At 37.7% G+C, this 15,501-nt stretch overlaps 1 protein-coding gene and 1 long non-coding RNA gene across 4 annotated transcripts; one reads left to right on the plus strand and one right to left on the minus strand.

Moving 5' to 3' along the window:
- On the plus strand, positions 1 to 376 carry LOC141908005 (uncharacterized). The gene is made up of 3 exons (XR_012619570.1): positions 1 to 26; positions 108 to 175; positions 279 to 376. It is a non-coding gene; the product is annotated as an uncharacterized LOC141908005 (long non-coding RNA).
- Positions 377 to 5,556: 5,180 nt separating this feature from the next.
- LOC141908973 (glutamate receptor ionotropic, kainate 3-like) lies at positions 5,557 to 15,375 on the minus strand. Of its 3 annotated transcripts, none has more exons than XM_074799278.1 (11): positions 15,001 to 15,375; positions 13,797 to 13,873; positions 13,278 to 13,437; positions 13,121 to 13,164; positions 10,592 to 10,801; positions 10,234 to 10,381; positions 9,765 to 9,939; positions 8,964 to 9,195; positions 8,655 to 8,882; positions 7,927 to 8,040; positions 5,557 to 7,661 (listed from the first exon to the last, which is right to left on the minus strand). In XM_074799278.1, exons 1-11 carry the CDS (start codon positions 15,098 to 15,100, stop codon positions 7,590 to 7,592), a joined length of 1,560 nt encoding a protein of 519 aa, XP_074655379.1. In that variant the 5' UTR covers positions 15,101 to 15,375; the 3' UTR covers positions 5,557 to 7,589. The 3 variants fall into 3 exon arrangements, with proteins under 3 accessions (XP_074655379.1, XP_074655381.1, XP_074655380.1); XM_074799280.1 differs by lacking the exon at positions 15,001 to 15,375 and adding an exon at positions 14,478 to 14,685; XM_074799279.1 differs by lacking the exon at positions 15,001 to 15,375 and adding an exon at positions 13,991 to 14,057.
- Between the last annotated feature and the right edge of the window lie 126 nt (positions 15,376 to 15,501).

A 15,501-nucleotide genomic window follows, 5' to 3' on the forward strand; every position in this document is an offset into this window, starting at 1 on the left:
TCAACACAGACACCAATAACAACCAGGTAAGCACGTTTCTATGAAAAAAAATAATACCAAAACGAACGCTCAATCGTCAAATGATTTTATCGAAAATCTATTTTCAGAATGTTTACTAAAACTTTGATCGTGGCTTTGGCCATTTTCATGGTCCTCGGAGCCGCCAACGCAGCAGGTATTTTTTTATTAATTTTTTTAATAATCAAAATAGTTTCGTCTGATGTATAAAATTTTCGTACAGTTTTTAGATTTGCTAACGTGATCTTTTTGAATTACAGATGAAGTACATATTGCCAAGAGAGGTGTACCATGTTTCTGCCCAGGTAGATTCGGTCTCGGTCAGGGAACCTACTGGCTGATTGGTGGACCTAGCAGCAACTGTTGCAGCTGGGGTATTGGAAAATGCTGCAAAAACTAATACATTCCATGAATATGAATTGAATGCCTAATAAAAGAGTTGTGATCAGAATCGTTGTTTGAGTTGTAACGTCTTAAAATGATTTAACATATCTTTCGCATCGGTAGGTTGCATATTTTTGGATCAATTGTAGTGTTCGACGAGAGACCAGAAACGAAATTCAGTATAACAACGATCAGCTTGACCTTACCAATGCCTCCCGACTTACTCTCACACGTATATTAATACATTGCTGCAAATATGACGGTCACCGAATATATTTTAATAACAAATATATATAGCATTGAATACACAAATACAGCAGAGTTCAATGGCCAGTTCAGTCCCACTTCATAGTACCACATCCCGACATAATAATACCGAATTGTCGTCCGATTGCTCCGTCGTTACTGGACGTGTTTTATCGCTTAGGCATGGTTTCCATTGAAAGTGTATTTTTGGATTTATGCGGTGGGCCAGTTACCAAATTTTCGTAGTTTCTCCTACTGTTCACAAAGTGCGCATGGGTCTACTGGCATAGCCACTGACTTGAGACCCTCGGGCACAGGTCAAGTCGGTCCCGAGATCCAATATGGTCTCTATGGGCCCAAGTGATCACACCACTTAATGGGCCACTTTAATATGCTCCTATTCAATTCATGTGCAATGAATTAATAACTCGGATTTCTACGTTTAAAAATCGCCCGTGGTTTCCACGGGCTTTCCTTTAGTAATAGAAATGATTTCCCATTTTTACTGTCAATGATTCACTATAGATTTCTATTTTTCAATCAAAGACAACTATAAAACGGAAAAATATAAGATATATCATACAAACCTTAAAAGATGATTATTTTGGTTTCACAGACATTTTGAGGATGAAAACGAACGAAAAGATACGAATACAAATTCACATATCACTTGTTTTGCTGAAAATCGTAATTTCTCAAGATTTGATAGTCTCCTACTATTTTTGAATGAATGGTCAAGTCTGTAATACTAAGTTAAACATGAAAATATCAGCAGATTGATAAATTATCGGCATTTTGCTGAAACAATAGACGAATGATAAATCTCATTTCTTCCCACTTGTATTTACCTTGAGAGCGTACGACTGTCTCAAATCCAACTTGGTGACAAATTGGGGAATTATTTTTACTCACGAAAATGTTTTAAAGGTGATTACTTTTTTCATAATGAAATTATTTTTAGATGCTAATGCGATTTATTCATCACGGAGGAATTGTTTTTGCATTTATTGCTGGAACTTCTTTATGACGTAATCTTTTTTGACTTGCAAATATATTTTGCTGGAAATATCTTTTATGACGAAATGACGAAAAAATCAAGAAATATTTGTATGACCCTTATACAGCCTCCATACATGTAATATCACATACTGTATTGGCGATAATGCCGCCAAGTCGCTTCCTTAAACAATATCGTTTGTTTTATCACCTCGCAAATACTGGTTTTCGGATACGTATAAATGGCAAACCTAAACCATTTTCACTTACTTAGATTTAAAATGCCTTAATGGATTTCTGCATTCCACTTGATAAAGCAAAGTAACTCATCGAGGCTATGGGCTGTATTATAACGTATTGTAAAATGATTCATAATTTTGCTTCTTGGAAGAAAACGGTTGCTCGATTATGAGCTTCTTTCTAAAAGCCTCCAACATAATCAATCATTTAATACGTGAGTTCGATGAAAAGTCATGCGAAGCAACATATGACCGGATACCGTTTTCTATTCGCAAACACTTTCAGGAACGTGTTTATCATGGATAACAAGATAAATTGTGTTCACCAAATTGAGGGCTATCGTTGCGTTACGAGGAATCGGTCATATGCTGAGCTCGAAGTAGAATCGAAAATATGACAGTACTGCATAGAAAAGAAGTGACCGTAATATTGGTCGTTATAGGTAGGAAATATGGAGTAATGGCTCCATGCTTTCTCTCACGATTCGTTTATCTTTTTCATAATTTAATCTTTTTTAAATTCTTTTAATAATTATATTTCAGCACTGGGACTGGGTAACTGTGGTCCCAGACCGTATCGGGACGAAGAACGTACGTGTGAAGGGTTTTGTGCCGTTGATGAGTTTAGAAACATCAAATCCTGTCCAAAGGCGTGTCTATGGATGCTCAAGTGTCACAGAGAGAAGTGTGAATCAAAAGGTTCTAGGAGAAAATTGGTTTGTCAAGGTAGATGTCTGGCGGCTTTTGCGAAGAAAACTGGATTTGATGCTGCAGGAGGTACGTAGGTATCGGTAGGAAGTTTGAGACATTGCCCAAGTCGTGATATATACCCTGGCACCATCATTATGTTTGGTGACATCCAAATGGTAATGCGAACTGAATGTATCGAAATACAAAATACACGTAAATGCGACTATCCCGATGAAGAATTAAGCCAGGTTGACGGTTTCAAATCTTAAAAAACTACCTAAGAATGGAAACGTTGATAATCACGATGCAATCAATACTAACAGACAGCGTAAATTATGATATTAAACATCATCCTTGTATAGTAGCTGGCATGAGTTATTGGAATCAATGTTTTTTACAAGTAGCACATACTTATATTTTGTAGATCTTCTCTTGTCGACGCCCGATGTAGGTGGTAATGCAATTTCCCAAATGTTTTTTTGACCTTCACCCCGCGTGGTTATTTGCCAGGAACAGGTTCATACCGCTGCGTAATAAAAGAAATATAGATAACTACTTTTGTGTTAATTAAATTCCAACAGCAACTTTAAGACGCAAGGTTTGTTATTTTTATAGGATATATGATTATCGCAATTAGCTACTGTCAGTTAACAACTGTATACTTAATACTTATATAACCTACCCGTCTATTGGTACCAAATACGTATGTTGCTACTGGCCCATAGATAAAACGTGGTAGTCTCAATATTTAACGCCAATTGCCGTTCAAAATGATGTATTGGGCCTATATCGACACCCATTGAACAGGACCACGACGACATGACCTGTCTTAACACGAATGATGGAACCCAGATAAACAGCTCGAACGATATCGAAGTAAGTCAAGTCAAATGCTGTCGATTCAATTTTCCTGGGCCGGCTGTGAAGGAAACATCAGGAACGATAAAAAGAATTTAAAAGCAAGAAATCAAGGATCTGTTTGGCCCAAGTAGGATATAGGTGAGTATAGCGCATGGCGCTGACGCACATCCCTTCTAATTTTGTTATCTGATGTCGTTGACTACATCGACTTAATGAGAAACAGAAATTGACTACACACGACAACGTGCACATCATGTAAATAGAGGTACCGCAGAAACTCCGTCTGAATGCGTAGGTCTTCATTAAGAACTGCCTGTGTAATTTGTCAACGTATCCTGCCACATTCGACGTCTACTACTACGTACATGTTATTGTTACCTCAAACTTTAATGCAGATAAAAGTTGACGACCCATCTTGTACACGTAGATTCACTGCATGTATAGCCGTCGCACTTATAAACACACTAAAGATCTGACACCGATTCGAAATGTAGCACAATTTTGTGTATGTAAATTCAACTTAACCTCTCTTAAAAATACCCCTCTAACATAGCTTATCATCGGTAAAACACAGTAATGAAGTTTAATACAGGATAAAACGACAAAAAGCTATCAAATTAATCAAAATGAAAAAAAGAAAAAATGGATTGGCATATCAATAAACTACATATTATTGGAGAAATACGTATAAAGTGAACATACAGAATAAGATACTAGAAATGGTAGATTATAAATGTATTGCCTATTAAGGATACAATAATTTCGCAGATGCGGCCAAGAAATGCATTGTGGATATATGAATGAGCGGAACAGACAAGGAGAAAATGTCTTTCATCTTCAATTTGATTACAAAGGAACAGGTCCTCACTGCGATAGGGGTTCGGAGTTACAAGATGGCCAGCACTATGAAATGCGTAAGGCCGAAATAATGTGCGTTCGATTATTAGCTCCAATAGATAATCTCTAGTTGATCGAGATCCGGCCATTCTCGCCGATCTAAATGCGACGCCTATGGCGCGGTGCTCTTGTGTGACCATATCAACCAAGACATCCTGAAAACATATCAATTCATTTTCAACTTGACCATCCGGTAGAAAGAAATCTTATCCTTTAAATGTGGGTCCGTGAAAATCATTAACGATTCATATTTTTCTGTGTGAACATTTTGGGTCCATTTTCCGCAACGACGTAGCTTAGCGAAAATGCATGTATAATTGACGATAGGGGATAGATACTTCATCTATATACTACATTTCTATAAAGTTGAGAGGTTTTCTCAATTGGGGGTTCAAAAATTGTTTCATTTGAGGGTTCAAGATGATAAATTTCACGGATAAATTATAAAAACCCGGCCCAAAATAAGACGTAATTTCTGATTAGCTAATAATGACATCACCTGAGCCGCGCAAACGGGCAAATCAAGCAGGATTTTGAGCCGTGGCTGTCTAGATACCAGGTTCGAATACCTGGCGAGGGACGGAGAGTTAACCGTTTTATTACGTCACTTCTGGGTCGAATGGCGATGCCCGTTCGTGAATTTGGTACCAATTGCTGCGGAATCATTCCTCAGTAATACGCTGTAGCGCAGTACAGACCCGAGACTCGTTTGATGGGTGTTTTTTTAATTTTGGGTCTTTCGTAAGAAAAGAACCTACTCGGTCCAGATTGATTGGTCGTTGTAACTCCTATCTCTGGACATCTCCAGCGTTCCGAACGCTACTGTACATGCCGTTGCAGGGTAAAACGCTATCTATTCACGTACACAGGTTTGCGATGCGAGTTTCAACTTTTTTTTCGGGAGGAACCGTCATATTTACGTTCAGTTCTATCTGCCTGGACTTTTTCTCACGAAACAAAACTGTTGCAGTAGATCTGATAGTTCTCACCAGTATTCAAAATCTCAAACTTTAAGTTGGTCAAAAGGGAGCTTCAAATGTATAGGTCTGACAGGTCCTCTATACGGACGGCCCTTGCTTTGAATATAGTTCTTGGCTTTTCCAAAATCCCCTGGTGAAGAATTTCTACTGACACCTTTGACCGGGCAGTCCGATTTGTCAAGTCGGAATGTTGCATCAGGTATAAGATTAAACAAAACTGTTTTAGAAAGCTACAAGATGAGGTTTGACATTGTATTTAAAAATCTCGTAATTCGATAGTAAACCATCATACATATGACAAACATCGACAATTTTCTCCAATTTTGAATCCAAATAAGCTAAATGACCATACACAAAAGTTTTTTCATAACTTTTTCCATGATTGTCAATTGAGGATCGATGAATTGTTACCATCCCCGATGCGCATAATTATGTATGTTATTTTATGTAATATTATGTAATCTTTTATGTTATCTTATGTAAGTTTATTTTACCATAATTTCGTTAAAAAATTCACTAATCCTCAAATTTGATTAAAATTCCATGACTTCGAAATTTGTAAAAGGGAGGTAATGTATTTTGGAAGCCATCATTACCACATGAGATACAAATGTTCTTATTTTTGTTTTGGGAAACAAATTATAATATCATCTTCGTCTTGAAGATTTTATACGATGCGATTCGAGGTTTCTGAATCAAGCCGTTTCAATTTTTTGAAAACACGGGGTCGGTATCATCAACACTTTTTCAATCGATCTTATGTTCGGCGCGTAATGAACCGATTGTCAGAATCAATTTCCCCGTGATTCTGATTAAGACGTTAATTGAATTGAGGAAGCATTCAGCTTCTTCACAGTCAAATTGTCGGTGTGGTTGATGCCCACCTCTTACTATCCATCTGAACGCGTTCATATGCGAGATGGAGAAGATCACATGATAGATATATATATTAAACACAAAACTGGGCAGTGGCATAGCTTATTATGTTTGAAACACTAGTCATCGATTCAAATTCGAATTTAACTTAAACTAAAACCCATAAAGTTATGAATATCTATATATCTAGTAATTACACTATGGTCTTTTTCAATTACGTGTAGCACGGATCCGGCGGCCAGAATTCTGCAACAATCGTCAAATTAGAGATGTTGTCAGTCCTCCTTGGTGTTTTCATCAGAATTTGCTCATTTTAATTTCAATCTCGTTATTTATGCAAGAAAAGTTAGATTCCGTTCATTTCTCCAATTTTTCAAATCACAGCTACAAAAAAACATTATTTTTATTTTCTTTCCTGTTCTTCCTGTTTCTTGCTTTTAGACGCATAGATTTTTTGTTTTGATTCTTTTCCCTACGCCCTCCCATTTTCTTTGAAAAAATCCGCGCTCCAAGAAATTAGAAAAAGGCCAGTCTGCAGCTTTAATTACTAGTCACTTCACTGTTAGCACCAATTGAAACAATGGTTTTTCTCCGCATAATTTTCTTCTTTCAAAGCATATTACTTTTTGCCTCGATAACCGCCAATCATCTACCATCCTCCCCCGGCAGGGATTCGAACCTGATGGCATCGAGATTGCCACGGCACGAAACCCTGCCATAATCGACCGTGTGCGCAGATACATGCGCAGTTCAGATGATGTGATTTTTAGCCAATCAGAAATCCCGTTTTATTTTAGCCCGGGTTTTCCCATTTATAGTTCTTCCTTGAAATTTGCCTCAACGATTATACAACGAGCAATCTGATTGGTGCCGCCAGTTTTCGTTCGGAAAACTGCGCACCCGGTCTACTGATGCAGGGGTTCGTGTCGTGGCTGAGTGTAGCGATGCCATCAGGTTCGAGTCCCTGCAGAGGGAGGATGATCATCTACCCACTCAGAAATTTACTTAACTTGACCTACCCTGTTTACAAATCCCCTGTTTTTAGTTATTCATACACACCAGTTCGAAAAGGTTTGTCCTCCATTTTTTTCATTTTTAGTCTTTGAATAATAAATCTTGCTTTTAAATTTGTACAGATATCATACGCAATTATGTATATATACATACGTGGAGATGAAGCACAATAGATAATTTGCGGCTGAGTTGATTCTAAATGATTCATGAGAATATTACTATTAGCAGAAATTACATGTCTAGCAACCGATGTGAAAATCGAGGTTGTCACATCGTTTATGCAAGTTTCTTTATGTACATGTACAATGATGAATTCTATAAAAGATACTACACAAAATTTAATGTTTTTTTTCAATGATTCAAAGTTCAGTTAATTGTGCGATAAGTTCTAAATTTTCGCTTCCTTTTCATTCGAGTTTTCTTCGTTGTAAACGGAAAGCGGTTTCCTACGAGGCGTTTTCTGAAAATATAAAATGAAAGTACAGTCGTTTTACATCCCGATGTGAGTCGAATAGATCTTACGGGCTTAAACAATGAGTGAATAGCCAGTTACATTTCCATAGACCACTTTCTACAATCATAAGCTGTTTCATGTACTAGCAATATTCTATAAGTATAAATCTTTAGGATATCTTTAAAATTGCAAAAATAGCGTTCCTGCCGCCATATAGATATTTCCTGTTCTGTAGTGCATTATTGTCGAGTTCCTGTGTTTCATAACGAACCTGCCCACGTAGTTTGTAGTAGACGATTTCAAATACAGCTATCGTTACCGACAGAATCAACCCAGACAATAATAATATAAGAGGACCACCAAACACATCAAGGGGAACAGGCACCTGAAGATAGAAATGTAATTCTCAGTGACAATGTACGTATATACATTTCTAATAGAACTGTTTAGAAGACAATTGCTTAAATTGTTTGAAATATCGAATAATCTTGTGATACAGGATATATTTTGATGATCGTGGCTCAAACGGGCTATGTAGACATGTTGAGGTGGGTACTATCTCCGTGTGAGCCTTTTCTGTACAACCATTTACCCAAAATTCGAGCTCAAACCTAAACATTAATCGGATTAATGTTTAACACTTTCAACTTTCCAGACGACAAAGCAATGTGCAAATGGAGCTACGCTGGCAACCAATCGACCGATGAAAATGTTTATAATTTGAATGAACACAAGGAGGGTTCAGAGATGATGGATTGAAATGAAAAGTGGGAGGGAGTTCAAATGTGGATGTTTTGATCAAAAATAGACTACGGTGTTACAAAATAACTGAAATATCATACTACGGTCGGAACATGAGACATGAGGTAATGTCTTTTTGTATGAATCGCGTTCGATACACGTCTGCACGCCTACCGGCCGAGGGATGAAAATCATAACATAGTCAACATAGAAGTAGCCTTTTTAACGAATTTATTGCACGAAAATGGCAATGCTTACCGCAAACAGCGGCTTTCGTTTCTCTGGTGATTTTGATTTTGCAGAGTCTGCAACTGGCATTATTTTGGTGTCCGCGCACGGTTGACCTGCATGCCACCATTTATCATGTAGTCGTTCGAGTTCTCCACTCGCTTTAACCGCCCGGATCGCCTTATTGAACAGAGCCACATAAGGTGACCCTTGTTTGAAGGCGATGGCATGATTGCGCGGCTGAATGATTCCTCCAACCTGCAATTTTTAATGGTAACAAGTTTTCAATGAGATATTTTACAGATGCGGACCGTTTAACAAGAACAACAGTCAATTTACCTCTACTAGACTGCAATCTGGATCTCTTGCTACGCTGTAATCGATGTAGCTAGATTCCCCAATAAATGCGTATCCACCTTGTTTTACCTTACTGACTGCTTCGTGGGCATTGTTGACGAAATTGGATTTTCCATCGGCGATGATTTTCATATATGCCTTGAAATTAATGCTATCCTTGTCCGGAGAATTTTTGAAAAACGATATGGTCGAACCACCATAAATCGTACCGATCCTAATAAAGTAAAACATTCGATGCTTAGAAAAATAATGGTTAACCGTAGCTGTTTTTGCCTGGTTTCACTTCAAAAATACGGTATTTTATTATGTATTCTTTTCTCTGAGAGCCATCAGCATCAATATCATATATGATTAAACCATTATATCCAATCAGCTTTGCTCCCATTTTTTGAAATTTATTGATTTTAAATTAAACTAGACCGGGAAGAAAATGGCAGGTTTGAAAAAAGCCTGCTAATTTGATCTACCCAATTTTTGGGTTACATATGTGTTCATCTAGTCAGGTTACAATTTTTATCTATTAGCTCTTCTACATGAAGCAAGTCGACGAAGTGTGTATGTTATCAGATTAAAAGTTGATGGGTATTATCAAGTTTTCAAGATGATAAAACCAATGATTAGATCAGAAATCGATTGGAGATTTAGATTCGTTGATCACTGCAACCCGGATGGATGAACCGCATAGTATTGAGAAAACTAAATCACTTCAAGTCATCCTTGGTAACATTTATACAAATGAACATTTTAATAACTTTTACAATTTAGCTGCGTGGTTTCACTTGCTTGATATCATTTTCGTGAACGAGGTCCTCCAGCTTTGTGAATGATGCCTCTTGCGATACGTTTGAGAAGAAATAGACGAGACCGGCGAGATACGTAGCTATGGTCACAAGAACGAAAAAAAACCAAAACGCAGCTGCTGTACGCGATGCTATTGACAGCGGGGATCTATAGAAACCTGTTAAAAAAAGACGATATACAAAGATAAGAAGGTCCCTGTCGGCTTATCACATCCTCGCTTGCCAGGTTTTGATTGCCACCCGCTGGTGACTGGTGGCGCTGAGCGGGAACCCGTCCGCCCAAGGAATCGTGGGCGATGTAATAACCAATGAGGGTTTGCGGCCAGAGTTTGTGTTGGCGTGAGCTCCAGCTGCGGGCGGCAGGCAAACCCTGGTAAGGCGAGAATGGCTTATCAGGGAATGAGCCTAGTATCATAAAGTTCTTAACATTTCGAATTGTTGTTGTACTTTACCTTGTAAAAACATGGTACTAATCGCAAACCATAGACTATCCTTGATGGCTTTGCCAGGATTGGTTTTATCCTCTACTTCTCCTCGTCTGGATCTGGCACGATATTCGTATGGATGAAAGTAGTTGAATGCTGTTAGAAGGGCGGCCACCTTTAAGTGAAAGGACTAATCAAACCAGCTGTTCCTCGTGTTAGAAAGTGTGACATTAATTCTTTAATAGTAATTATAAATAGTAATAATAGTAATAATGATTATTATTCTAATTTTCATACCGCGTTTCAAAGCCTGTTTACAATAATGGATAATATTTGAAACACTGAATACAAAAGGATGTTATCTTCTTTCATTTTATGAACTTACTAAAAGAAAAGACACTAAGATAAGCAGCCATGATCCTACAGTGAACGGAGAAAGGAAATATGCTAAGCCTTTCACCCCTGATCCGTACGGGTTGATGTCTTTTTTATTGGCCATTATCGTTACTCCGTTTTCCATGATCGTGTCACTGAAATCTACAACTTTTTTACGTAGGTCAGTCACAGTCAATGCAGCCGCAGCCAAATCAGCTTTCTATAAGACAATGTCAAAATTAATTCAAGATGCATGTTATTACAAAATAATGTTTTCTCTCACGAGAACCCAAAAAGTTTCTGTTTTCTCGAGCGAGATATGTTGATACATCTGATATGTTTAGCCCTTCTCAAAGTACAACCATCAATAATTTCAAGGAAAAATGGAACACCATTCGGAAGCTACAGATTTCGGAATGACCTTTTTAGCACTAAAATGGTCACATGACGGCCATCTTGTGTCAGATGGACCACATTTTTCTCGTGCTAATTCGCCATGGGGGATACAAAAATATGTGAAAGAGCAAGATAACTGATAATTAAAGCGTTTTAAAAATTTCCCTTGAAAACGTCACAAATGTATAAAAAGTGCAGATTTTGGGAAAGAGCAATGGCTGCCAGTTGGCCATTTTGATTCTGATCGGGCAAGTTTTTGATGGGCAGAAGATGTATCTAGGGTAGATACCATGTATAAACCAAAGATCAAGACAATCCATTGAAGCGTCTTCAAAACTTCCCAGAATAACTGGATTCCGTCTACGGACACACGAATGGACGACGGACAAAAGGTGAACGCAATAGCCCGCTGGGACTGAATTACCAAGTGGGCTAAAAGATTTTGATTTTTGACGAGATACGTATGTCTCGTCAAAAAATGGAGATAAAATTATTCTTATTGCTAATTCGGAGTTTCTGACCAGTTATTTCTCACCATAAGCTCCTGAATTTCTGTTTTTAATTCACAAATCAGATATAAATCTATTTACCTCATGCCCCGGACGCAAGATATTAATATATTTTTGTAATGACACTGCTGTTCAACAGAAATACAGACGTTTTACTATTTTGCCACCTATCGCACGGAATATGAACTAATTTAATGGGTAATTGATTGCTTTTTTACGTTTTTTTTAAACCCTCAACCTAGCGCCACGCAGGGCATTATAAGCGGGTTCGATGTTTCTTTTTTCCCAATGGGGGAGAGACCAGAGAAGAACCTTCGGCCAAGAAACTCTATCGCCACCAGGGTTTGAACCCATAAACCCTGGAATGACGAGACCAGTGATCGGCGGCTTAAACCACTCAGCCACTGCGAATCTCTGCTTTTTTACATAGGGTACCATGTTTTTTACATAGGGTACCATGCCGCCCACGCCTCCGCTTCAAGGACTCACTCAAGCGTCAACTCAAAGCCAGTGGTATGGACACTGAGACATGGGAACGTTCTGCCCAGGACAGATTGCTCTGGCGCACCCACTGTCATAATGCTGTCGTATCCTTCGAAGCCGAACGCATCAACAAGCTCAAGGACAAACGCAAAGCTAGAAAGGCTGCTGCTCATTCATCATAGCGATGAGAGATTCCAACAACAACAACAACAACCATGTTTAATAGAATAAATGGCTGCATCCGTAATGTATTAATTGAAATCTTTTTCTATATATTGTAGGAGGCACGACCTAAGAACTTTTTCATTATTTGAAAAATAAACCACTGCAATATGTTAAATGTCTTCTGACTTTGAAATACAACGAAGACATTTCTATGAAAATAAATTTTGAGATTTGATCTAGGGCCCCACACTCTTCCGTGACCGATACCCTACTCAAGCATTCGTAGCGACCACAACTCACTGAATTCGAGACATGCCGTTCTCATTTTCCTTGCTATTGTTTTATTTCTAGACGGCACTACCAGAGAACCAGAGGACGCACGAAGTCAAATTATACATATTGATGCGTACGTATCCCCGAGGACTACACAAAGGTCGCTTAAGGAAACTCCTGTTATATTTTTAGAGCAAGCGCCAAAACCCTCATTTTTCCACATACTGCTCCCCAGCGTCAAAAAGGTTGGCCCTAAAAAGGTATCACCGGTGACAAAAATTAACTTCAAGTTGTTAACTACAACTGTCCCACTGACGTCAAGCTGAACTCAAAAACTAATAGACGTTCGCACCTAAAATTGTAAAACATAAATAAGATTCCCCTGATCTTATTCAGATATTTCCACATGTCATTTGTGACATTTAAGGACCTGAAAACTTCCTAAAGAATTTCATGAAAATCCGTCGATCGGAGAAATTGATATTTTCTAAGATTCTCGTGTGGAAGAAAACGAAGGGAATAACAATTGAGCTTCCACAGAAACGTAGAAACTCTAACTCTGATTAAGTTGATACATGTAGTATCGTTACTTTTCGTATTTAAAACTCTGTCCTATTCGTGGACTAGATAGTCATGACATTGAATCGTATCAGCGAATGAAATGCTAAAAGCATTTAGGTTAAATGTTAACCCAGCAAAAAATGTATAATCACCATATCATTGACTTCTCCTATCATTCCATTCCAGTTACCGTGATCTAAAAATATATTTTGATATATGTATGCAGACCTGCTTCCACTATTTTATGCATTTAAACGATATGGGTTTGCTCATTTTGTTTTTAAGTTAAATTTTTGAGTTATACCCTACCATCACGGCTGCCATATCTATCATCTTTAACCGTTGTCATGATGTATCTGAATTTGCCTTCTTTGGCAAGAGCTTCCATTAGATCTACGATGAATCCTTCGTACCTACGGTTACCATTATAGTTCAGATACCCGTCTCTCATCTTCAGAAAAGGCGTTTCCTAACCAAAAATGATTTATTGAACGATTCACATTGTTTGTGGTGTATGTATCAATGGCGTGCTCATAATATACTGTTGGTTTTCAAATTTACAAATGATAGTCATTTTTTCACCAAAACATATAAGAAAGTATACTTTACGTTATAGAATTTAATGATTCTAACATTATTCGAAAATGAACGCAAATGATTTGAGAATCAACGAAAATGTATTAATTGAAAACATCAAAGCATCGCATTCTTTCTACGTTATTCTGTTTCAATCTTGACATTCTTTTACATACCACATGTTCTTTTATTTTAATAGGTTTTGAAAGTAAGGCAAAACATATGCCGAGATAAAACTCTCTGTCGACTTACCATGATACTCGTTACGATCAGTGGTTTATTTGGTACCAAAGCGGAAGTCGCAACTGCCGGTATTGCAGAAGTTGATGCTAGAACAGAATAGAATTTATCAATTTCTTACTTTCTAGAAGACGATTCCAGAATGCGCACTAGTGAATTGGTGAATTAACTGCAATTAATGCCTCTGGTGAATGGATACGTAAAACCTAAAACTTGAAACAATCACCGAACATGTCATGAGCTACAAATACGCAATATATGGTTAAAAAAATATGCAGTTGTATGATTATCAACAGGAAAAATAATTTTCTCCAAATGTCAATGCAAGGTTGATAGCACTAGATAACACCGATTGCGAGTGCGAACTTAAGTAACGTTATATGTCAGCGCTAACAGCATTATAGTTTTTAAGGGCGTTGTGAAACTAAGACGAGCTATCTTGAATATTGAATCTGATTATTGAACACCCAACTTTTGCTACAATGCGACAATCAACATTCATGCGTCCTATGAAAACTTCTGGCAAAATATACTGCCGGCATTGTGATCATGATTTGTTTAATATGATTGATTTGATTCATTGATTTTTTCTAAGAATTTTGGTATTAGCATGAATGCATTTATTAACGAAATATCACAAAAATCCATCAAAGTGTGTTAAAAACTTCCAAAAAGACTTTTTATTCGACGTACCAGTAGACTCTGCCCAACTCCGATCCGATCAACTCGGATAACCGTTCAACTCAGATGTTCATTTAGATATTTTTGTGACAATATATGAAATACATAACATCCAACTCGAATATCACTTAAGTCGGACACATTTTTACGGTCCTAAAAGATCCGATTTGAGCGATACCCTTCATGAACTGCAGGCAAACAATATTTCCCAGCGTCGTGTGAACGTGTTTTATAGCTACTATAGTTGCTTATCATAAGATAGACTGATTATTTCGTGATTGTGGATAATTCACTTCGACAGGTCCACATTGAGTGTCCTATAAAAGCTATTGACTATTCAGTCTAAGACAAATTTTTTCATCTACATTTCAAAGTTGGACGTAAGAATACATGGACAACAAAGGCCTGGTCATCTTTTGAACCGACAAATATAAAATGCATTCAATAGCATGTTGTTTCATTTCTGATTGGTGAAATTAGGGTGTATTAAGTGATGTTTAGACAAATTATAGGTATCTATATATCATATACTCACGGGCCACAGGTGCTGCAGTAGAGTTGACGCTTTGCCCAATCGTCGGATGAAACGAAACAATCAACACGACAAATAATCCCACTTTACATGCGTTCTCCATTTTCCTGCTATTTGCGATTCAATGTTTATACTACTTCAATTATCAATACAGCCGTGATTTATCGACCAACTAGCACTAGCATATATTCCTCTTTGGACAGAGTTCAAACTTTTATAAAGCGTGAAGATGAAGATTAAGTGATGAAATCACGTATGTGATGAAAACACCTCGATTGGGTCCGCCTATTCGCTGTTGTCAACTAAGTTATGGGAACAATTATTCTATGCCTGGTGATGATATAAACAATACACGGGATGCAGCGTGACTGTTGCAGCGGTTATTCTGAGATCCACGCCCTTCCTTCTGAGATACGAGCCCCGTATCTTCATGGTATTGTAATTGCGTGCGTACGTCGTTTTGGAATGCAGTTACAATCTAGCGACCCTTATCACAATGTTATT

Source organism: Tubulanus polymorphus, chromosome 7 (genome assembly GCF_964204645.1).
Source record: "Tubulanus polymorphus chromosome 7, tnTubPoly1.2, whole genome shotgun sequence".
NCBI lineage: Eukaryota > Metazoa > Nemertea > Palaeonemertea > Tubulaniformes > Tubulanidae > Tubulanus > Tubulanus polymorphus.